The sequence below is a fragment of the Phyllobates terribilis genome, unplaced genomic scaffold, assembly GCF_046119375.1.
Source record: "Phyllobates terribilis strain yellow unplaced genomic scaffold, ASM4611937v1 Scaffold_12__6_contigs__length_324123572, whole genome shotgun sequence".
NCBI lineage: Eukaryota > Metazoa > Chordata > Amphibia > Anura > Dendrobatidae > Phyllobates > Phyllobates terribilis.
The window spans coordinates 247,233,629-247,258,609 of record NW_027362772.1 but is presented as its reverse complement, the minus strand read 5'-3'; the positions used below and the strand labels follow the sequence as shown (position 1 = coordinate 247,258,609).

The window sequence follows — 24,981 nt, the reverse complement described above, 5'->3', positions numbered from 1 at the left end:
AACCGCTAGAATGCCAAAGATCTGCAATGCTGTAATTGCTGCAAAGGGAGCATTCCTGATGAAAGCAAAGTTTGAAGGAGAAAATTATTCTTTCTAATAAAAATCATTATTTCTAACCTTGTCAATGTCTGGAATATATATATATATATATATATATATATATATATATATATATATATATATATATATATATATATATATTCAAAAAAATAAAGGGAACACTCAAATAACACACAAAGTTGAATGTGCACACAAAAATCATCACTGAAAATCAAATTTATTAACCAATGGAGGCCTGGATTTGGAGTCACCCCCAAAATTAAAGTGGAAAAACACACTACAGGCTGATCCAACTTTGATGTAATGTCCTTAAAACAAGTCAAAATGAGGCTCAGTATTGTGTTTGGCCTCCACGTGCCTGTATGCCCACCCTACAACACCTGGGCATGCTCCTGATGAGGTTGTGGATGGTCTCCTGTGGGATCTCCTCCCAGACCTGGACTAAAGTATCCGCCAACTCCTGGACAGTCTGTGGTTGGTGGATGGAGCCAGACTTGATGTCCCAGATGTGTTCAAGTCGGATTCAGGTCTGGGGAACGGGCGGGCCAGTCCTTAGCTTCAATGCCTTCATCTTGCTGGAACTGCTGACACACTCCAGCCACATGAGGTCTGGCATTGTCCTGCATTAGGAGGAACCCAGGGCCAACCGCACCAGCATATGGTCTCACAAGGGGTCTGAGGATCTCATCTCGGTACCTAATGGCAGTCAGCCTACCTCTGGCGAGCACATGGAGGGCTGTCCAAAGAAATGCCACCCCACACCATTACTGACCCACTGCCAAACCGGTCATGCTGAAGGATGTTGCAGGCAGCAGATCGCTATCCACGGCGTCTCCAGACTCTGTCACATGTGCTCAGTGTGAACCTGCTTTCATCTGTGAAGAGCACAGGGCGCCAGTGGCGACTTTGCCAATCCTGGTGTTCTGTGGCAAATGCCAAGCGCCCTGCACGGTGTTGGGCTGTGAGCACAACCCCCATCGGTGGGCGTCGGGCCCTCATACCACCCTCATGGAGTCGGTTTCTAACTGTTTGTGCAGACACATGCACATTTGTGGCCTGCTGGAGGTCATTTTGCAGGGCTCTGGCAGTGCTCCTCCTGTTCCTCCTTGCACAAAGGCGGAGGTAGCGGTCCTGCTGCTGGGTTGTTGCCCTCCTACTTCCCCCTCCACGTCTCCTGGTGTACTGGCCTGTCTCCTGGTAGCGCCTCCAGCTTCTGTACACTACGCTGACAGACACAGCAAACCTTCTTGCCACAGCTCGCATTGATGTGCCATCCTGGATGAGCTGCCCTACCTGAGCAACTTCTGTGGGTTGTAGAGTCCTTCTCATGCTACCACAAGTGTGAAAGCACAACCAACATTTAAAAGGGACCAAAACATCAGCCAGAAAGCATTGGTACTGAGATGTGGTCTTTGGTCCCCACCTGCAGAACCACTCCTTTATTGAGGGTGTCTTGATAATTGCCAATAATTTCCATCTATTGTCTATACCATTTGCATAACAGCATGTGAAATTGATCGTCAATCAGGTTGCTTCCTAAGAGGACAGTTTGATTTCACAGAAGTTTGATTTACTTGGGAGTTAGATTCTGAGGTTTAGGTGTTCCCTTTATTTTTTTGAGCTGTGTATAAAATTAAAAAGATTATAATTTCTTTAATATATATTTATATATATATTTCTATCCTTTTAATTTTTCTCAATTTTATTAGAGCGAGAGAGATATCTCTTTAATCTATTTTTATTTTATTTTTATGTATGTTATTTATTTTTTTATTGGGGGGGGGGCAGAAAAAAAAAAACCTTTATATTTTTTTATTATATATAAAGAAAAATTTGTTTTTATTCAAATCGGCCCTTTTTCTCCCCATAAAAAAAATAAACTATAAAAAAAAAATACAGTCCAGCCTACCGAAATATACAATTAATTAACCAGATCTTTAAAATGCGTAATTAATGAGACAAATAAAATCAAAATGCCAGAATCTCATTTTTTTTTAATGTTTTGGCTGCCGCAAAAAGTGTGTTGAGAGGCGATTACAACCTTGTATCTATCCTAAAATGAGATCAATAAAAAAAATTGTCTCACCACGCAAAACACAAGCCTTCAGACAGCTGCATCAACAAAAAAAAAAAAAAAGTGAAAACTTTACAGGTCTCGTAAAATGGTGACTCGTGCATGTTTTTTTTTTATGAATTTCTGAATTTTTTTTTCACTACTTAAGTGAAAAGACCAAAAAAACTATGCACTTGAAGCATGCTGTGTTTGAGGAAAAACACTAAAAAGTCACAAAACACGGATATCGCTGAGTTATGTAGCCTTTTGTGTAATCATTTGTAGCAGTAGCGACACCAATAAAGATGCTGCGATCCGCTGTGTGCGAGTCCTGCTCCGTCGGTTTACGAGCTCCGATGTGGAGGTGAACTTCAAGGATTCCTGAGAAGTTGTAAGGAAATAGTTTATTGGAGGTCTTGAGCGTTTGGCTGCCGCTCCTCTGCTGGTTGCAGCTTTTTATTGTCTTGTGATGAAGAAGTGTTTATTGCGACACAAGGGTTGGCGTTGATTACAGAACCAATGCGTGGACACAGGGCTTCCCTTCTGCTTTCGGCAAGGTTCCAGTCAAGTGTTTCACCCCCTCCTCCATACAGGCTGAATGATCCTGTTTAATTTTGCAGAACCATGTGTCATAACGGGGAATCCCATATGTCAAAGATCTTTTTGTCCAAATGTGAATCCATGCTAATGCCAAAGAGGCGGATGCACATTTCACTCCGTGGGTGAAGGTGGATGATTATGCACCAAAAATCTGTCTTTGTACAAAGAATATCGCTTATCCGTAGGATTCGGGATAATTTATTGACTGCTGGTGGTCAGAACATCTAGAACCAAGAATCCTGGACATGCTTACTTCCACTCTATTCCTTTTTTTTTTTTTTTTTTTTTTTTTTGGGACTTCCGAAAGATTGAGAGTGAATGAATGGAGCAGAGATGTGCATTTTGACCATGACAGATTCTTGGGATCATTGGGGGGTCCACAAGATTGGATTCTCAGCAATCCTTGTTCTGTCAACAGGTGATAACTTATACGCTTGGCACGACCTCCTTAAATTATCGCTGTAGTTCCAGCATCCTAATCTCACTTAATATATAATATGCAAATATCCTCTTCAGAGAGAGAGAGAGCACAGGAACTGTGGTGCCTATTGGGGGGTAGCAATCCTACAAGTCAATATCGACCCTTTAACAAGCCTTGCCACATGACTTGGGATAACAAACCAAACCAGACACTTTATTTGCAGACACGTATTTCAGGGTATTTGCCCCTCCTCAGTGAAAAGCAGGAAATTTGATTTGGCTGGGTGAGAGGCCTCTGACAGGAGCTCCAAAGGGTAACGTCTCTCTTGTGAGTGACATACCAGTGTAAGGAGACTTATAGGCCATGCAATGCTTTTCCCCCAAAAGGTAGCACTAGCGGTCTAGTCGGCTTCCTCTCTGAAGATATTTGTATAGTTAAATTCCTAGAGGAGCATTGCATGGGCCTATAAGTCTCCTTACACTATGGAAACCTTGATAGATAATGCAGTAAATATTCTGAAAAATCACTCCAAATGACCCTTCACTATGTGTCTCCCTTCCGCTGCTTATTGTCAAGTGTAACCCACCTCTAGGACAAGGAACCCTAAGACAGATTACAGGAAGTGGGCTCTGGTCTTTCTGTCAACTCTCCTGTCTGTGAAACTGTGTACAAATATAACAGGCAGGAGCAATGCATGCTGGGAAGTGGGGGGGGGATTTTCCAGGTCCTGTAGTGCTGTCATAATGCTGAGAAAACAGAGCTGCCCACTCCAAAAAGAGAACGGGAGCAGTCCCTGGACATATTAGACTGTGCACCAAAATCAGTTTTACCTTGTTGTGAGGGCATGAGAGCTACAAGGCTTTTCTACAGGTTTTGTATGAGAGTAAAGTATCTGACAAAACAGTAAAAAGTTAGCGCCCAGTACAACTGGTTACATAGCTGTGTATGGCTGCAGTTACCTGGATTCTGCGTGGTACTGTTGTTTTTATTATTATTATGTTGCGTCTCACACTCAGCCTGACATTGCCTCCTCCAGTGACTCGTTATCATCATAGAGCATGGAGATGATGAGTCGCGGCGAAAGTCAATATTTTTTAGGAATCCTGACGTCAGTTTTTTATTTTATTTTTTTTAAAGGTACGATGTGCAGGTAGGTGTACAATGGAATAAAAAACCCAAACTGCACTAACCGCCATATTGGATGTGGTATAAGATCTGGTGGTCCTTACAGGACCAGCACACAGTCCGCTGCTCGTATATGTGACCTATAGGGATTGGAAACAGGGATTTTCGGGGATGTTCTGTCACTAATGGTCCAGTTTCAGCCCATTGATAAGTGATGATGAGCTAGCACTCATTTAACATCTGACCAATACTGAACACTCGTTTGCCCATTGACCCCCTTGTATAAATGCTAGATGACTAACATGACTGACAACTTCTCGCAAGCTTGAAACAGCTGATAACAGAAAGCAATAGATTAGTATTAATAATAATCTTTTTATATAGCGCCAACATATTCCGCAGCGCTTTACAATTCAGACAATTTACAGACATTATGGGCACTGTCCCCATTGGGGCTCACAATCTAGATTCCCTATCAGTATGTCTTAGGAGTGTGGGAGGAAACCAGAGAACCCGGAGGAAACCCACGCAAACACGGGAGAACATACAAACTCCTTGCAGATGTTGTCCTTGGTGGGATTTGAACCTTGAGGTGCTAACCACTGAGCCACCGTGCCGCCCATATTGATTGAAGGTGCGAGAAAGTGTAGGTCTGGTGCTGCTGACTGGCAAGGACTGTGGTAAGTTTCCCATTTAAGTCATATGGGCACAGAGGACTGCGATAGTGAACATTGGACGTAGCCATTGGGTTTATGGTGGTCTTCAGGAATTGTCATCCAAATGAGTGTTTGGCCTGCAGCGATTCCTCTTGTTTCTACCAATCGCATGCATTCTCTGTTCACATGAGCTAACCTTGTAGGGAATACAGCCCCTAGAAAAAGCACACTTTTTTAGTGTTTAATCGTGGCCATTATTCTGCAGGTTAGTAAGATATGGCTGCTCGGTGCACCCTAGGTGTGGCCAACAGACTGAGTGTACCTTTCTTCCCACAGTTTTTGCAGCCACACATCCCTCACTGGTGATTGGCAGAGAAAGCTAAGGCCATTGCTGTGAATCAATAGTTAGGGAGTTGTGGCATGCAAAACCAATAAGCAGAACGGTGCACTGAGCTTTTGGCCACACCCGGGGTACACCGAGCATCCTAATATCATGTTTTATTAAACTTCAGATTTTGAAGAACGGAGGAAGCGATTACACACTAAAGCAGTGATTTTACAAGGCTGTGTGCTTCGCTTATACCCGCATTTGTGGTAGACTGTTTCCCTTTGAACCCTGATCCTGTTCAGCCCAGAAACGTCCCCAAATTTAGTATAAACCGTGTGTCTATTCGCTGTCTGGGTGACAGGAATAAGAAAATACCCAGGTATGAAAGAAAAGCCGCAGAATGATTCATCCTCCATGAGTGTACGTAAGACGTGCTAGCTGTGGGAGTGCGCAGAGCTGTAAATTCTTCTGGAAACCCCCCCTGGATGATAAGTTTAGCACGTCCATTGTGTAATCGCGTTTTATCAGAATTTTTTCGGTTGAGTCAGAATTGTATATTTATTTCTTTTAGTAATAATGAGATTGATTCTGCTCCTTGGAGAGACTCTGATCACAGGAAACGGAAACTGAGAAGCCAATGGGATCCACTACAAAACGGGTCAAAATCTACCATGTAAAGAGGAGTCCCATGACACCAATGTGACCGGAGCATAAAGCTTGGACCCGCACATCTTTAGGCTCAGCTTATATTCGTATATAGTAGAAGATCCTGGGCTTTGGGTTCCATATGCGACCTATAGACTGCATGGGCTTACATTCGGGCTTGTTGGGATTTCATTTACTATTCTTGCCATAAAAAGTAAGAACAAGTTTGGTGACAGTTCTCCTCAATGTGAATCCCTTTTCTGGATAAAGGGGTTTTCCAGGAGTTTTAATATTGATGACCTGTCACTGGGATAAGTCATCAATATCAGGTTGGAATCTGACTTCCTTCACCACTACTGATCAGCTGGTGAAAGGTGCGGAGGCATCCAGGATGGCACGGGGCTCCCTACATCGTGTAGTGGTCATCAGTGGTACTGCAAGCTCTTTTCCTTACAAGTGAATGAATGTCATCTGACGGACTACCCCACGAATGTGCATGCTCTGCTGGGCCGAGTGTGTATATTAGGGAGAGGGAGACATGCTGCTGCCAGACTCCAAGGATGGGGCTTTTTGACATCTAACATACAACATGCATACATACATGCACATAGACACACATGAGTTTTGTTGGCAGGTCTCACTCAGACTCTCCTGAGTCTGTTAGGTTGGATTCTTCTTGTTTAGTCCTATTCTCTCTGCCTGCCTGCGCCACTCTGCCTCTCTCTGCCTGCCTGCGCCACTCTGCCTCTCTCTGCCTGCTGTAAATGCACAGTAGCAGTCTTGTATGACATCCAGAAGCTGAGATTGTCCGGCTGGCACAGGTGTCTGATTCGTTACTGTGTATCGGCGCTCCCTTTAGTAAGAAGCTGTGCTAGGTAGATGTGTTCAGGTTGGGCTTCTGTAAAGCAGGAATGTTTCTGTTGTCGTTGTGGAAACAGATCTTGAAAATATGTTAGAAAGTGACAAAAACTTTCATTGTACAGCCTTTATGTAGAGCATGGAAACATACAGGAATTGCTGAAATATTAGTCACCCACCCATACAGCATTGGATGGAACCTTCCACTGTCATTCACTAGAATGCGGGCCGTCCTATAATTCTGTAATAGAAGGGGGGGGGGGGGGGTTAAATTGGGAAACCTTACAGACTAAAACCATCCAAAGTTGGATATCCCCGGTTTTGGTTTCCCTCTCTCTCTATAGTGGATGTAATGGTGGAGGTGATCTCCATGATCTCTTTAGATAAAATGTGGATAAGGTATAGCTGGCCTGTAACGTCACTTTGTAAGTATTCTCTGCCCGCACTGACGTGTTCTCCGTTGTTTTTTCAGCTGGCGTACTTCCTGTCCAGATGGGTTTACATGAACGGCGCTACACATTTGTGCCATCACACACGAGGTGAGGTCTCTTCTTTCACTTACACAATGTACCCCGCAATATATCATCATTGGCAGTCTGTGGCGCTTTGTGACCTTTGGCTCTCCAGATCTTGTAAAACTCTTACCTCCCAGCGCGCGGCGGCAAAATTGGTTAATATTCAGCATTTCTTTTTGATAAAAGATGTCACTTACACGGTAGATTATTTGTGGAACCCCCTAAACAAGGCGCCATCTGCAACAAAATGTGAAAGGTAAACTGATCGCTGCTGTTTAACTATATAAATGCCGCTATCAGAGCTAGATCCAGTCACTCCTGTCAAAGGCAGATGCCGGCAGTATAACACAGCCAGCATCTCACATGTATATGGTGCGAGCTCAGCTCTTTAGCCTGGTGCATATATGGGACCCAACATATAACCCTTAGCAGAAAGGGTCATAGCTTAAAGGGGTCGTCCGCTTCTGTACAATTCCTTATTAACTGCCCTAGTGTGCTACATAAATTACAAAAAATAAATGTAGTATTCCCATCTCCAAGCTCCAATCCCAATATGTAGTATGTGTAGTAGTAATAATATTAGCAAATACCTCTAATTAGAAATGTAGTATAGTTCTTCTGATTAGCGATGTTGCTTACCCCATGTACGGCATTGCATAGTAGCTTATGTATCCATGGTTATGACCACTCATATGGCAGTTAATTGTTAGTGGTTGTAACCATGGCTACCTAAGCTACTGCAATGCCCTGCACATGGGGTAAGCGACATGGCTAATTAGAATAACTATACAATATTTCTAATTGTAGATATTTTCTATTATTTCTTGTTTATTTTATTATTATTTGTTATTATTTTTACACCTACTACATATTAGAATAAGAGCTTGGAGTTGGGAATACCCGTTTAATTCCTGGACTATTGTTTTTTTCTCCACAGAGCCCTCTTTCCTCACCGGTCTCAGGAAATAAACTGCAGTATTCACAATTACGTCTGAGCGAAAGGGCAATGTTTCTTCTGTTTTGGATGTAATTCGAGAAGTTAGGGCAATCATTGGCTGCTTGATCGGCTGCAGCGGTCAGGGAACATTGTTTATATCATGAGCCTGGGGGGGACAGAGAGCTCGGAGTGGAGGAAAAGCAACAGTTCGGTAAGTAAGTGTACTTTTTTTTTATGCAGCATATTAGGGATATTAATAATATAATATGTCCCTATAAAATACAGCACTCTGTTCAAAAGTTGCTAAAAAAGGGCAACAAATAGGTGGTGAAAAGTTACCCAAAAGTATGTGACAAATATGAACCACTGATAAATTTATTGCATAAGTGTAAGGGTGTGTTCACACTGACTTTTTATGCTGAGTTTTTGGTTCAGAAACTCTCCAAAAACCACGAGCTTTGATAGGAGAGTTGTAGAGTTTCTGCTTTGGTAGCTTGCCTAAAAAAAAAAAAAACCTCACGGTGAACCTAAGTTTACATTGTCTGAAGGGGGTCTAAAAGATACTTTCTGCTTTTAGACCATCCCTTTTAAGTAGAAGAGTCCTCTCCTAATAAGCTGATCTTGGGGTGATCACAAGTGATCAGCTGCAGTATCATCTGTAAGTGCTTATTCTCCCTGCAGCGCCACCTTAGGGGAAAATGGAGCATTATACAGGTCTCATAGACTTTACTGTAATACCTCTCTATATGTGGGGTCTTCCAAGTGGTCTCTATAATCGTCGCCCCCCTATAAAATTTAGGAATTAGGTTCTGGTGAAAACCCTTTTCTGGAAATCCCAAATCGTCTCTGCTGCTTTCCTCCAGCGGACAGGACACTGGCTTCTTTTTTCTTTTGCACTACGTTTGTAGCTTCCCATCCTGTACGTCCCCCGGCGACATCTGCATCTTGTCCCGTTGGAGCAGTAATAAGAGTATTCGGTGAGCGAGCAGCTTCTGGGCCACTTTACATAACAAAATGCAATTTTAATGAGGAATTTGTAGTTAATAATGTAGATGGGTATTATGGTAATGTGGGAGGCTTGTTCCGTGGGAAACCACTGAATATACCTGTGGGCAAGTACATGATATTCCTCGCTCAGCCCTCGTGTCCCCCCAGGAGAGGTCTGCAAAATATTTCAGTTTAATTAATGTGAGCTGATAAATATCAAATTGCTTCTCCTTTTTGGATTCCCGCCCTCGTCACATTCCCCTGCAGCTAAGAATTGGCTCAAAAACATGATCTGGAGATCAATGCTCTAAATATACAGACGCAGGAACAAGCGCAGTTTCTTTGTACTTAGCAGGGACAGAAAGAACTGGATTTGTTATTTAATATGGTTGAAGTATTGGCCAGATTTTACACAAGAGCCTTTGTATCTTTCATTTAAAAAAAAAAAAAAAAAAAAAGTAAAAGCAACTTCTTTCTTCCAAAAACAGTGCCACTCCTGGCCATGATTTGCGTCTGGTTCTGCAGCTCAGCTCTGTATGATTGTGAACTCCGAGGCGCTGCTTTTAAAAGAGAACTGTGAAGTATTTCCAAATATGGATAACCCCTTTTATTTTTGGGGTGTGTGTCTATGCACTTTTATACATCCCACCTGGTTCCCATGATCAATGGTCAGAAAGCCACTAGTCGCCTTTGTTTTAAAAAGACCCGTTCTCGTGGGCTGATGATCATTGAATTAACTTAAATAAAGACGTCCTTTCTTGATCGTTGCCACATGCACACTGGCCCGGCTATCAGCCGATAAAACTTGTTTGATCAAATTTTTATGTTTCATGGATGGTGGCACATCCCCACCTGCTACTGGTAATGGTCCTTAAAGGGTTATTACCACCTTCATACTTGGGACTGTCCAATAGTGCTTCTAAATGCAAGCAATTTTGCAATTTGCCTTTTGTTAAAATTTTCAGCTGTTCTTGAGATATTACCACTTTTGTTTAAAGCTTGTTGCCTTGGAGACCGACCACCACTTCTAGCCAGAAGAACATGTCCCGTGCATACACGCTCTTTTTTTTTTATTGAGCTTGTAAGCACTGTTTCGGAGAAATGTTTGATTGCTGGAGCATGTTGGTACCTCCTAAGCCTGGCCAGCTTACAAGCTAGGCAGCAGAGGTGGTCGGTTTCCTAGGTAGTGAGCTGTAAATAAGTGTTAATATCTGATGATCGTCTGCAAATTTTAATAAGCCGTAAATTGACTAGCACATTTCAGAATGACAAGTGAATATTACTATATCACAAAGATATGTAATAAATTTGTTTTTCAGTCCCCTTCTCACATTACTGACAGAATTTCTACCCTACCATCACTTCCCACCCATCGCCATCTTCATCTCCATCTCCTCCCCATAAATCTCAAACCTGTAAGTCAGGCAACTTCAGTGTGACAGTGTGGTAAAGCCAGCTCTGCAGTCTGGGCTGTCATCCGATTTACCATCCATATTGTGCAGGTTGAAACTTCTTATCACAGTGGCATAAACCCTAAACAATGCCGGGAGGGCCCCCGGGCCGCAGCCCTGGACGATGCCGGGAGGGCCCCCGGGCCCCAGGCCAGAACTCAATCTTAACTGTTTTTATCTATTTCTGCTATTGTGTGTCTGATTTGTAGGACTCTACAGGTGCACAAAAAGGGGGATCAACATTTTTTTTTTTTTTTTTTTTATGTTAAAATGGGAGCCTGAGACTTTTCAGCTAATCGTAAATGCAGAAGGGTCTCAATCATGAAAAGGTTAAGACGAGCTGAAGCAGCTGTTCGGGTACATTCACACGATGTGGTCAAATTCCTTTTTTTTTTTCTTTCACTACAATCACCTTGAAATTGCCGAAAAATTGTTACTTTTTAGATTGGCTAAATGTGTGATGGTGTAGTGCTTCTTTTTTCCTGTGGAGGTGCTGCAGGGAAATAGATTGTATATATTATGAAGTGTAATTTTTTTTTTCTTTTTCTTTCAGAATAAGCATCGGTCATCCTTACATTTGGAAGTCTTAAATTACACTACCTGAACATTTTTCCCAATTCTTTTCTACCCGGAAGCACAGAATTAAAAAAAAAAAAAAGTAAAAAAAAATCTATAAATAAACTGAAACTCAAACAATGACTTCAGAGCTTGAGAGCAGCCTCACCTCTATGGACTGGCTTCCCCAGCTGACCGTGAGAGCTGCCATTCAGAATGCTGACTCCAACCAGAACACCCACGGATCGGGGATCTCCAAGAAGAGCGCCCTCATCGACCCCAACACAACACTGGACCAGGAGGAAGTACAGCAGCACAAGGACGGGAAGCCCCCCTATAGCTACGCCAGCCTCATTACTTTTGCTATCAACAGCTCACCAAAAAAGAAAATGACTCTCAGTGAGATCTACCAGTGGATCTGTGATAACTTCCCATATTACAAAGAGGCTGGAAGTGGCTGGAAGGTAAGCGCTGGTCTTGTGGGAGTCTCTGCATTTCATTTCAATCAAATTTTGGCTGCCTGCAGTTGCCACTAGAGGGAGCTCATCACATACTGTAGAAGTACAGGATGAAAGTTCTGCATGTGATGGAGGCAATTATGGCTTCTTTAAAGGGCTTATCCAAAGAGGGAGGCAAAAAAAAAAAAAAAAAAAAAAATTGCTACCTCCCTGACCTGCGCCTTCCCTGGTCCGGTGGTCGTCACCTGAGCACTGCAGCTACCTGGTGGTGGCAGATAGGATGAAGTCTTCGAATACAACTTCTGTGGAAACCCCACCAGCCAAACCACATTAACCCCCTTCCCACAGTAACGTGTAATAGTACAAGGTGGGCAATGGGTGGTTACCTAAGAAGGTTTTTTTTTAAATTTTTCATACTACTATATCATTATTACATGTATATATAAAGAAATTGCAAATCTTGATATTTTCACACTGGCCACTAGGCCTAATATTAGACTCCAACTTCCTGTTTGCCACCTTTGCAGCAATAGACTGATCCAGAGTCTACTTAATTGTATTTAGTATGGTCATTGTGATGACTGGGGAGGAGGTGAGCTGACATCACTGTATGTACAAGTGTTCTCAGTAATTGCACAGGAGGAGGAGGAGGTGAGCTGTGACATAACACGGGATTCACCATTCACAATAGGTTACCTACTGTATATAGAGGTTTTATCAGGCATTGTACAGGAGGAGGTGGTGAGCTGTGACATCACCTATTGTGAATGGTGGATCCTGTGTTATCTACTGTATATAGAGGTTTTATCAGGCTGTGTACAGGAGGAGGAGGTGAGCTGTGACATCACCTATTGTGAATGGTTGATCCTGTGTTATCTACTGTATATAGGTATCCTCTTCCATTGTCATACTGTCTGTGATGATAATAAGACTGATAAGTTCTTTTGCACAGGAAGTTAAGCATACTAATAATATCCTGGAATAGGGCTTGGGCACCGACTAGTCACGCGTACTTAAATATTCATCCCTACACGTAATCCCGACCACCCCGCTGCTCCAACGTCAGTGATGGTAAAGATGCTGCGCATGTGAGATGCCTCCCTAGGTCTACGCATGTGGGGCTCCATTTGCGATCACTGGCGCTGGGTGGGATCACAGTCGGGGGTAAAGCTGCATATTGACTAGCCGGTGCTCAACTCTGAATTGTCCAGAGCTTGCAGTAAGAAAATGGGACAATGTACAGAAATAAACGTTACATATTCTGAAAGAGCTGCCCAAGCCCTATTCCAGGATACGATTAGTCTGCTATGAAAAAAAATCAGCTGACAGATTCCCTTTATCATAAAAGCCTCATTTAGTAAGAGATCATTTTCTGATGACACGCTGCCATCCATGATCCCAAATCAAATCTCGTTGGGCTTTACATGATTTAACAGATAAGTATGACATTTAATGATGTGACCCTCTAAGGAGACGGGTGCTAGCTCAGACACGTCCTGCTGACAGTGTACATGTCGGTCGGGTGCACACACACAATGACCGCACGGACCACCGTCACTGCTAGGAAACAAGGCTGAGATGGCGGCTGCTCCATCAGTGATCCCCACTCTCCGTCCTCACGGCCCCAACACGTCATGTTCTCAGGAATTCCTCAATATTGTACAGGTGATGGGATTATTAAGGTATCAGAAGCTGCCCCACATTCCCTTTTACTACCCAGCAACATCACCTACTTGCCCAAAATTCACAAACTGGAATTAATCGGATGCCCCTCCGAGGCTGCAGTGTGAATGTCGCCTTTGTGCACATAGATACTATTACAAAAGCGTGAAAGTGAAGTGGGACTGTCTTTTTTTTCCTTCCCCTAAGCCCTTTTCTCCATACAACCTAATCCGAATCCCATTAACCCCTGACTATCAGCACCGCCTGTGACTGAGGAAGGTGCATACCTGTACTGACCAGCCCCGACCTGCCGCCACTATAAAAATAGCTTCACGTAGTGACTCTATACACAGTGTGATCCCCGCACTGCTCCCAACATAGGCAGTCATGTAGTATTACTGACCCTGCATATGGCTGCTCTTAAAGGGCCATTCCCCACATGGAACATTATTACCTATTCACAGGAGAAGACAATAAGTTTCCTATTACTGTGGACACCCACCACATCAGGGCTCTGTACTGCCCTGGCGGAAAGAAACAGTGATCCGCCATAGATTGCGGAGTGCAGTGCTTCGCTTTTTGACAATGAACGCAGCGGAGCTCTGGCCCCCCCTTCTAACGCAGCGGAGCTCTGGCCCCCCCTTCTAACGCAGCGGAGCTCTGGCCCCCCCTTCTAACGCAGCGGAGCTCTGGCCCCCCCTTCTAACGCAGCGGAGCTCTGGCCCCCCCCTTCTAACGCAGCGGAGCTCTGGCCCCCCCCCTTCTAACGCAGCGGAGCTCTGGCCCCCCCCCTTCTAACGCAGCGGAGCTCTGGCCCCCCCCCTTCTAACGCAGCGGAGCTCTGGCCCCCCCCCTTCTAACGCAGCGGAGCTCTGGCCGCCCCCTTCTAACGCAGCGGAGCTCTGGCCGCCCCCTTCTAACGCAGCGGAGCTCTGGCCGCCCCCTTCTAACGCAGCGGAGCTCTGGCCGCCCCCTTCTAACGCAGCGGAGCTCTGGCCCCCCCCTTCTAACGCAGCGGAGCTCTGGCCCCCCCCTTCTAACGCAGCGGAGCTCTGGCCCCCCCTTCTAACGCAGCGGAGCTCTGGCCCCCCCCTTCTAACGCAGCGGAGCTCTGGCCCCCCCCTTCTAACGCAGCGGAGCTCTGGCCCCCCCCTTCTAACGCAGCGGAGCTCTGGCCCCCACTATTGGGATCGCTGGGGTTCTTGGACCAAGACCAATCGGAAAGTTAGCATCTATTTTACACAAAGGAGATATGTGAGATTGGCCGAACAGAGAAAGTCCTGTCCAAGTATAATTTATTAGATGAGCTCTATTAAAATATTGGGAAGTTCCAGCAGTAGGAGAGCTGTAAAAGGGGCAATAATAGTGTACATGGTGCCTAAAGAGTAAGGTGGGAGATTTAGAAGTCTTTCTGCCATGCAATAATGGACGTGTTATAAATGGCGCATGGTGCTTTACTGCTGCAGAACTACAAGTGTAGGCATATACGGGAGCAAGCGTCAGTATATAGAGGGGGGGGGGCGCTCACCTTTATGACCTCCATATGCATGAATAGGATCCTAGGACCCCCAGCCAGAAAATGGCAGAAAGCCATAGCATTTTTTTTTCTGGTACTAACCTGCTTTAGTCTCAATGGGACTAAAATGGGTTAAAAGGACATAAGAAAAAAAAAATGCACCTTGCGAATTAATGTTAGGAATGTAAAACGCTGCATTTTCTTTCACGCCTGAAAAAAGACAGAAAAATCTGATCTATAAGCTTGTGTGAACAAGCCCTAAGCGTATGTTCTCACATAGGGTTTGATGCTTTTTTTTTTGCATGAAAAACCGCAGTGGAAATTTTACCTTTAAAAAAAAAAAAAAAAAATGTGCTTCTTTGCCCCTTGGATTTCAGCAGTGGGGAAAAACTGCAGTAAAAGTGCTAAAAGAATTGACAAAGATAAAAAAAAAAAACGCAGGTCAAAAAAAAACACCTGCACCATGTGAATTAGAAATCGCATTTATTTCGCACTAAAGAATGGATGGAAAAATGCAGCAAAATCGCTGTGTGTGAACAAGTCTTAATACTGAGCTGGAGGAACACTGCTGCCGTGCAGGGCTTGTGAATGAGTCCTATGCCGAATATCCCCTCCCCCACCTTAAAAGCTATGAAAATACAGCAGCTGGTTATTCCTAGATTACTGTATAGTTTTCGTGCTCCCGGCAGACGTCCTGACACCGGGAGATTTCCTCTAGAGAGAGAAAGTTTCCAGATGTGCGGCTCCAAGTCCTGTTTCTCCGAGGGGCTGCAGACGTGATCCTCCAGAAGGAATGCGCGAGAAATATAACCCCCAGAACGAAGGCCTCTTGGGTATGACGCAGCATGAAACACGTACTGGGGTCTCTGCTAACCCTCCGCTTCACTCCGGGGGTCTGATCACAACTGCTGTTAAGGAAGAAACACCCTCCCGTATGGGAAGCATCATGGCATCCCATACAGAGCCATTACCACGAGGCCAGATACGCTTTTTAGTGGCACCCTATTTGATTCAATTCTATTTTCCAGGATTATAAAAAATTCCTTCCGTCTATATTTTTGGTTACTCAGTTTTTAGATGTCCACTGATGGGTTCAGTCTTAGGAAAACCAAATAATGTGTCCGAGCATTTGTGACCACCAGCAGTAATTAATATTAATGAGGTTGTCCTACCAGTATTATAGGTACAGGTACTAAAAAATTATCCATTTACATTTCTAGCTCCTTCTGGTGTGCAGATCCATCAGCTGGTGGACACGCATGCTAAATATGCTAAATTACTCTCCTTTGCTGGATGCTTATTTCTTCTCTTGAGGATTTACTCCTCAGCAAGCAAATAATATTTCTTTTCACTGCTCCAGACTCCAAGGTGCAATTTGTCTAACCATTTAATGCTGCCAGAGGGGGACGTAGACTGGAAATGTTGTCAGAGGGAGAAGGAGAGTGATTGGGGAACATACTAGAATGAAAATGTACAGCGATCAGAGGGGAAAAAGACCCTTACTGGAATCTTACCAGGCACTATATTTATCCCTGCCAGAATCTAGTAACTAAAACAAAAATGTCCCAAAAGGCAATTAACTGCTCAGTCAGGTTCCTTCCCTTTCTGCATCATATTTGCAGCTACTAGAGGGAGAAGGAATCTGACTGAGCAGTTAATTGCCTTTTGGGACATTAGTTTTTTTTAATTACCCTTTTAATTGATGGGCTAGTACCTTTATCTAAATGTATTTTATTTAAAAAAAAGATGTACTGGGCTACAGATAGCCTGCGGTATTTTGTCTGTGGAACTTCTTACACAAGTCATTTTGTCTATTTTAGGGACCAAAAAGTAAAATGTTGAAAAGAAACCTGGGGTCTAAAAAAAAAAAAAAAAAAAAAAAGTTTTTTTTTTTTTTTTGCTTGATTCTGTACAGATTTTATTCCATTTACTTTCAGTGTTCATTTACGTTTCTGTTTTAAAACATTTTATGCATTTTTGAAGGCTTTTCTGTTAATCTTCACAACAGAACTAAAAAGAATACTTGGAATTTTGATGCCTTTAATGTTGCGCTCAGGTCTGATGGCTGGTTCTTCTGCTGTATTAGGATGTTGCACTCAGGTCTGATGGCTGGCTCTTCTGCTGTATTAGGATGTTGCGCTCAGGTCTGGCTGGTTCTTCTGCTGTATTAGGATGTTGCGTTCAGGTCTGATGGCTGGTTCTTCTGCTGTATTAGGATGTTGCGCTCAGGTCTGATGGCTGGTTCTTCTGCTGTATTAGGATGTTGCGCTCAGGTCTGATGGCTGGTTCTTCTGTATTATGATGTTGCGCTCAGGTCTGATGGCTGGTTCTTCTGCTGTATTAGGATGTTGTGCTCAGGTCTGATGGCTGGTTCTTCTGCTGTATTACGATGTAGCGCTCAGGTCTGATGGCTGGTTCTTCTGCTGTATTAGGATGTTGCTCTCAGCTCTGATGGCTGGTTCTTCTGCTGTATTAGGATGTTGCGCTCAGGTCTGATGGCTGGTTCTTCTGCTGTATTAGGATGTTGTGCTCAGGTCTGATGGCTGGTTCGTCTGCTGTATTAGGATGGTGCGCTCAGGTCTGATGGCTGGTTCTTCTGCTGTATTAGGATGGTGCGCTCAGGTCTGATGGCTTGTTCTTCTGCTGTATTAGGATGTTGCGCTCAGGTCTGATGGCTGGTTCTTCTGCTGTATTAGGATGTTGCGCTCAGGTCTGATGGCTGGTTCTTCTGCTGTATTAGGATGTTGCGCTCAGGTCTGATGGCTGGCTCTTCTGCTGTATTAGGATGTTGCGCTCAGGTCTGATGGCTGGTTCTTCTGCTGTATTAGGATGTTGCGCTCAGGTCTGATGGCTTTTTCTTCTGCTGTATTAGGATGTTGCGCTCAGGTCTGATGGCTGGTTCTTCTGCTGTATTAGGATGTTGCGCTCAGGTCTGGCTGGTTCTTCTGCTGTATTAGGATGTTGCGTTCAGGTCTGATGGCTGGTTCTTCTGCTGTATTAGGATGTTGCGCTCAGGTCTGATGGCTGGTTCTTCTGCTGTATTAGGATGTAGCGCACAGGTCTGATGGCTAGTTCTTCTGCTGTATTAGGATGTTGCGCTCTGCTCTGATGGCTGGTTCTTCTGCTGTATTAGGATGTTGTGCTCAGGTCTGATGGTTGGTTCTTCTGCTGTATTAGGAGGTTGCGCTCAGGTCTGATGGTTGGTTCTTCTGCTGTATTATGATGTAGCGCTCAGGTCTGATGGCTGGTTCTTCTGCTGTATTAGGATGTTGCTCTCAGGTCTGATGGCTGGTTCTTCTGCTGTATTAGGATGTTGCGCTCAGGTCTGATGGCTGGTTCTTCTGCTGTATTAGGATGGTGCGCTCAGGTCTGATGGCTGGTTCTTCTGCTGTATTAGGATGGTGCGCTCAGGTCTGATGGCTGGTTCTTCTGCTGTATTAGGATGTTGCGCTCAGGTCTGATGGCTGGTTCTTCTGCTGTATTAGGCTGATACGCTCAGGTCTGATGGCTGGTTCTTCTGCTGTATTATGATGTTGCGCTCAGGTCTGATGGCTGGTTCTTCTGCTGTATTAGGATGTTGCGCTCAGGTCTGATGGCTGATTCTTCTGCTGTATTAGGATGTTTCGTTCAGGTCTGATGGCTGGTTCTTCTGCTGTATTAGGATGTTGCTCTCAGGTCTGATGGCTGGTTCTTCTGCTGTATTAGGATGTTGCGCCAGGTCTGATGGCTGGTTCTTCTGCTGTATTAGGATGTTGCGCCAGGTCTGATGGCTGGTCCTTCTGCTGTATTAGGATGTTGCGCTCAGGTCTGATGGCTGGTCCTTCTGCTGTATTAGGATGTTGCGCTCAGGTCTGATGGCTGGCTCTTCTGCTGTATTAGGATGTTGCGCTCAGGTCTGATGGCTGGTTCTTCTGCTGTATTAGGATGTAGCGCTCAGGTCTGATGGCTGGTCCTTCTGCTGTATTAGGATGTTGCGTTCAGGTCTGATGGCTGGTTCTTCTGCTGTATTAGGATGTTGCGCTCAGGTCTGGCTGGTTCTTCTGCTGTATTAGGATGTTGCGTTCAGGTCTGATGGCTGGTTCTTCTGCTGTATTAGGATGTAGCGCTCAGGTCTGATGGCTGGTTCTTTTGCTGTATTAGGATGTTGCGCTCAGGTCTGATGGCTGGTTCTTCTGCTGTATTAGGATGTTGCGCTCAGGTCTGATGGCTGGTTCTTCTGCTGTATTAGGATGTTGCGCTCAGGTCTGAAGGCTGGTTCTTCTGTATTATGATGTTGCGCTCAGGTCTGATGGCTGGTTCTTCTGCTGTATTAGGATGTTGTGCTCAGGTCTGATGGCTGGTTCTTCTGCTGTATTACGATGTAGCGCTCAGGTCTGATGGCTGGTTCTTCTGCTGTATTAGGATGTTGCTCTCAGCTCTGATGGCTGGTTCTTCTGCTGTATTAGGATGTTGCGCTCAGGTCTGATGGCTGGTTCTTCTGCTGTATTAGGATGTTGTGCTCAGGTCTGATGGCTGGTTCGTCTGCTGTATTAGGATGGTGCGCTCAGGTCTGATGGCTGGTTCTTCTGCTGTATTAGGATGGTGCGCTCAGGTCTGATGGCTTGTTCTTCTGCTGTATTAGGATGTTGCGCTCAGGTCTGATGGCTGGTTCTTCTGCTGTATTAGGATGTTGCGCTCAGGTCTGATGGCTGGTTCTTCTGCTGTATTAGGATGTTGCGCTCAGGTCTGATGGCTGGCTCTTCTGCTGTATTAGGATGTTGCGCTCAGGTCTGATGGCTGGTTCTTCTGCTGTATTAGGATGTTGCGCTCAGGTCTGATGGCTTTTTCTTCTGCTGTATTAGGATGTTGCGCTCAGTTCTGATGGCTGGTTCTTCTGCTGTATTAGGATGTTGCGCTCAGTTCTGATGGCTGGTTCTTCTGCTGTATTAGAATGTTGCGCTCAGGTCTGATGGCTGGTTCTTCTGCTGTATTAGGATGTTGCGCTCAGGTCTGATGGCTGGTTCTTCTGCTGTATTAGGATGTTGCGCTCAGGTCTGGCTGGTTCTTCTGCTGTATTAGGATGTTGCGTTCAGGTCTGATGGCTGGTTCTTCTGCTGTATTAGGATGTTGCGCTCAGGTCTGATGGCTGGTTCTTCTGCTGTATTAGGATGTAGCGCACAGGTCTGATGGCTAGTTCTTCTGCTGTATTAGGATGTTGCGCTCTGCTCTGATGGCTGGTTCTTCTGCTGTATTAGGATGTTGTGCTCAGGTCTGATGGTTGGTTCTTCTGCTGTATTAGGAGGTTGCGCTCAGGTCTGATGGTTGGTTCTTCTGCTGTATTATGATGTAGCGCTCAGGTCTGATGGCTGGTTCTTCTGCTGTATTAGGATGTTGCTCTCAGGTCTGATGGCTGGTTCTTCTGCTGTATTAGGATGTTGCGCTCAGGTCTGATGGCTGGTTCTTCTGCTGTATTAGGATGGTGCGCTCAGGTCTGATGGCTGGTTCTTCTGCTGTATTAGGATGGTGCGCTCAGGTCTGATGGCTGGTTCTTCTGCTGTATTAGGATGTTGCGCTCAGGTCTGATGGCTGGTTCTTCTGCTGTATTAGGCTGATACGCTCAGGTCTGATGGCTGGTTCTTCTGCTGTATTATGATGTTGCGCTCAGGTCTGATGGCTGGTTCTTCTGCTGTATTAGGATGTTGCGCTCAGGTCTGATGGCTGATTCTTCTGCTGTATTAGGATGTTTCGTTCAGGTCTGATGGCTGGTTCTTCTGCTGTATTAGGATGTTGCTCTCAGGTCTGATGGCTGGTTCTTCTGCTGTATTAGGATGTTGCGCCAGGTCTGATGGCTGGTTCTTCTGCTGTATTAGGATGTTGCGCCAGGTCTGATGGCTGGTCCTTCTGCTGTATTAGGATGTTGCGCTCAGGTCTGATGGCTGGTCCTTCTGCTGTATTAGGATGTTGCGCTCAGGTCTGATGGCTGGCTCTTCTGCTGTATTAGGATGTTGCGCTCAGGTCTGATGGCTGGTTCTTCTGCTGTATTAGGATGTAGCGCTCAGGTCTGATGGCTGGTCCTTCTGCTGTATTAGGATGTTGCGTTCAGGTCTGATGGCTGGTTCTTCTGCTGTATTAGGATGTTGCGCTCAGGTCTGATGGCTGGTCCTTCTGCTGTATTAGGATGTTGCGCTCAGGTCTGATGGCTGGCTCTTCTGCTGTATTAGGATGTTGCGCTCAGGTCTGATGGCTGGTTCTTCTGCTGTATTAGGATGTTGCGCTCAGGTCTGATGGCTGGTTCTTCTGCTATATTAGGATGTTGTGCTCAGGTCTGATGGTTGGTTCTTCTGCTGTATTAGGAGTTGCGCTCAGGTCTGATGGCTGGTTCTTCTGTATTAGGATTTTGCACTCAGGTCTGATGGCTGGTTCTTCTGCTGTATTAGAATGTTGCGCTCAGGTCTGATGGCTGGTTCTTCTGCTGTATTAGGATGTTGCGCTCAGGTCTGATGGCTGGTTCTTCTGCTGTATTAAGATGTTGCGCTCAGCTCTGATGGCTGGTTCTTCTCCTGTATTAGGATGTTGCGCTCAGTTCTGATGGCTGGTTCTTCTGCTGTATTATGATGTTGCGCTCAGGTCTGATGGCTGGTTCTTCTGCTGTATTAGGATGTTGCGCTCAGGTCTGATGGCTGGTTCTTCTGCTGTAGTAGGATGTTGCCCTCAGCTCTGATGGCTGGTTCTTCTGCTGTATTAGGATGTTGCCCTCAGCTCTGATGGCTGGTTCTTCTGCTGTATTAGGATGTTGCGCTCAGGTCTGATGGCTGGCTCTTCTGCTGTATTAGCATGGTGCGCTCAGGTCTGATGGCTTGTTCTTCTGCTGTATTAGGATGTTGCGCTCAGGTCTGATGGCTGGTTCTTCTGCTGTATTAGGATGTTGCGCTCAGGTCTGATGGCTGGTTCTTCTGCTGTATTAGGATGTTGCGCTCAGGTCTGATGGCTGGTTCTTCTGCTGTATTAGGATGTTGCGCTCAGGTCTGATGGCTGGTTCTTCTGCTGTATTAGGATGTTGCGCTCAGGTCTGATGGCTTGTTCTTCTGCTGTATTAGGATGTTGCGCTCAGGTCTGATGGCTGGTTCTTCTGCTGTATTAGGATGTTGCGCTCAGTTCTGATGGCTGGTTCTTCTGCTGTATTATGATGTTGCGCTCAGGTCTGATGGCTGGTTCTTCTGCTGTATTAGGATGTTGCGCTCAGGTCTGATGGCTGGTTCTTCTGCTGTATTAGGATGTTGCGCTCAGGTCTGGCTGGTTCTTCTGCTGTATTAGGATGTTGCGTTCAGGTCTGATGGCTGGTTCTTCTGCTGTATTAGGATGTTGCGCTCAGGTCTGATGGCTGGTTCTTCTGCTGTATTAGGATGTAGCGCACAGGTCTGATGGCTGGTTCTTCTGCTGTATTAGGATGTTGCGCTCTGCTCTGATGGCTGGTTCTTCTGCTGTATTAGGATGTTGTGCTCAGGTCTGATGGTTGGTTCTTCTGCTGTATTAGGAGGTTGCGCTCAGGTCTGATGGTTGGTTCTTCTGCTGTATTATGATGTAGCGCTCAGGTCTGATGGCTGGTTCTTCTGCTGTATTAGGATGTTGCTCTCAGGTCTGATGGCTGGTTCTTCTGCTGTATTAGGATGTTGCGCTCAGGTCTGATGGCTGGTTCTTCTGCTGTATTAGGATGTTGCGCTCAGGTCTGATGGCTGGTTCTTCTGCTGTAGTAGGATGTTGCCCTCAGCTCTGATGGCTGGTTCTTCTGCTGTATTAGGATGTTGCCCTCAGCTCTGATGGCTGGTTCTTCTGCTGTATTAGGAGGTTGCGCTCAGGTCTGATGGCTGGCTCTTCTGCTGTATTAGGATGTTGCGCTCAGGTCTGATGGCTGGTTCTTCTGCTGTAGTAGGATGTTGCCCTCAGCTCTGATGGCTGGTTCTTCTGCTGTATTAGGATGTTGCCCTCAGCTCTGATGGCTGGTTCTTCTGCTGTATTAGGATGTTGCGCTCAGGTCTGATGGCTGGCTCTTCTGCTGTATTAGGATGTTGCGCTCAGGTCTGATGGCTGGCTCTTCTGCTGTATTAGGATGTTGCGCTCAGGTCTGATGGCTGGTTCTTCTGCTGTATTAGGATGTTGCGCTCAGGTCTGATGGCTGGTTCTTCTGCTATATTAGGATGTTGTGCTCAGGTCTGATGGTTGGTTCTTCTGCTGTATTAGGAGTTGCGCTCAGGTCTGATGGCTGGTTCTTCTGTATTAGGATTTTGCACTCAGGTCTGATGGCTGGTTCTTCTGCTGTATTAGAATGTTGCGCTCAGGTCTGATGGCTGGTTCTTCTGCTGTATTAGGATGTTGCGCTCAGGTCTGATGGCTGGTTCTTCTGCTGTATTAAGATGTTGCGCTCAGCTCTGATGGCTGGTTCTTCTCCTGTATTAGGATGTTGCGCTCAGTTCTGATGGCTGGTTCTTCTGCTGTATTATGATGTTGCGCTCAGGTCTGATGGCTGGTTCTTCTGCTGTATTAGGATGTTGCGCTCAGGTCTGATGGCTGGTTCTTCTGCTGTAGTAGGATGTTGCCCTCAGGTCTGATGGCTGGTTCTTCTGCTGTAGTAGGATGTTGCCCTCAGCTCTGATGGCTGGTTCTTCTGCTGTATTAGGATGTTGCCCTCAGCTCTGATGGCTGGTTCTTCTGCTGTATTAGGATGTTGCGCTCAGGTCTGATGGCTGGCTCTTCTGCTGTATTAGGATGTTGCGCTCAGGCCTGATGGCTGGCTCTTCTGCTGTATTAGGATGTTGCGCTCAGGTCTGATGGCTGGTTCTTCTGCTGTATTAGGATGTTGCGCTCAGGTCTGATGGCTGGTTCTTCTGCTATATTAGGATGTTGCGCTCAGGTCTGATGGCTGGTTCTTCTGCTGTATTAGGATGTTGCGCTCAGGTCTGATGGCTTGTTCTTCTGCTGTATTATGATGTTGCGCTCAGGTCTGATGGCTGGTTCTTCTGCTGTATTAGGATGTTGCGCTCAGGTCTGATGGATGGTTCTTCTGCTGTATTAGGATGGTGCGTTCAGGTCTGATGGCTGGTTCTTCTGCTGTATTAGGATGTTGCCCTCAGGTCTGATGGCTGGTTCTTCTGCTGTATTAGGATGTAGCGCACAGGTCTGATGGCTAGTTCTTCTGCTGTATTAGGATGTTGCGCTCAGGTCTGATGGCTGGTTCTTCTGTATTATGATGTTTCGCTCAGGTCTGATGGCTGGTTCTTCTGCTGTATTAGGATGTTGTGCTCAGGTCTGATGGCTGGTTCTTCTGCTGTATTACGATGTAGCGCTCAGGTCTGATGGCTGGTTCTTCTGCTGTATTAGGATGTTGCGCTCAGGTCTGATGGCTGGTTCTTCTGCTGTATTAGGATGTTGCGCTCAGGTCTGATGGCTGGTTCTTCTGCTGTATTAGGATGTTGCGCTCAGGTCTGATGGCTGGTTCTTCTGCTGTATTAGGATGGTGCGCTCAGGTCTGATGGCTGGTTCTTCTGCTGTATTAGGATGGTGCGCTCAGGTCTGATGGCTGGTTCTTCTGCTGTATTAGGATGTTGCGCTCAGGTCTGATGGCTGGTTCTTCTGCTGTATTAGGCTGATACGCTCAGGTCTGATGGCTGGTTCTTCTGCTGTATTATGATGTTGCGCTCAGGTCTGATGGCTGATTCTTCTGCTGTATTAGGATGTTGCGCTCAGGTCTGATGGCTGATTCTTCTGCTGTATTAGGATGTTTCGTTCAGGTCTGATGGCTGGTTCTTCTGCTGTATTAGGATGTTGCTCTCAGGTCTGATGGCTGGTTCTTCTGCTGTATTAGGATGTTGCGCCAGGTCTGATGGCTGGTTCTTCTGCTGTATTAGGATGTTGCGCCAGGTCTGATGGCTGGTCCTTCTGCTGTATTAGGATGTTGCGCTCAGGTCTGATGGCTGGTCCTTCTGCTGTATTAGGATGTTGCGCTCAGGTCTGATGGTGGCTCTTCTGCTGTATTAGGATGTTGCGCTCAGGTCTGATGGCTGGTTCTTCTGCTGTATTAGGATGTAGCGCTCAGGTCTGATGGCTGGTCCTTCTGCTGTATTAGGATGTTGCGTTCAGGTCTGATGGCTGGTTCTTCTGCTGTATTAGGATGTTGCGCT

General features: G+C 45.5%; 1 protein-coding gene across 5 annotated transcripts in view; it reads left to right on the top strand.

Moving 5' to 3' along the window:
• Positions 1–24,981, top strand: part of FOXJ3 (forkhead box J3) — a 68,046-nt gene that overhangs the window by 17,879 nt on the left and 25,186 nt on the right. For 3 of the 5 annotated variants that reach the window (XM_073656788.1, XM_073656784.1, XM_073656785.1), the window contains 2 exons: positions 7,219–7,285; positions 11,190–11,655. In XM_073656788.1, coding sequence (XP_073512889.1) covers positions 11,332–11,655 — 324 coding nt within the window. In that variant the 5' untranslated portion in view covers positions 7,219–7,285; positions 11,190–11,331. Of the gene's footprint in view, positions 1–7,218; positions 7,286–8,198; positions 8,410–11,189; positions 11,656–24,981 lie in introns of all 5 variants that reach the window. The other 2 variants (XM_073656786.1, XM_073656787.1) reach the window with 1 other exon arrangement.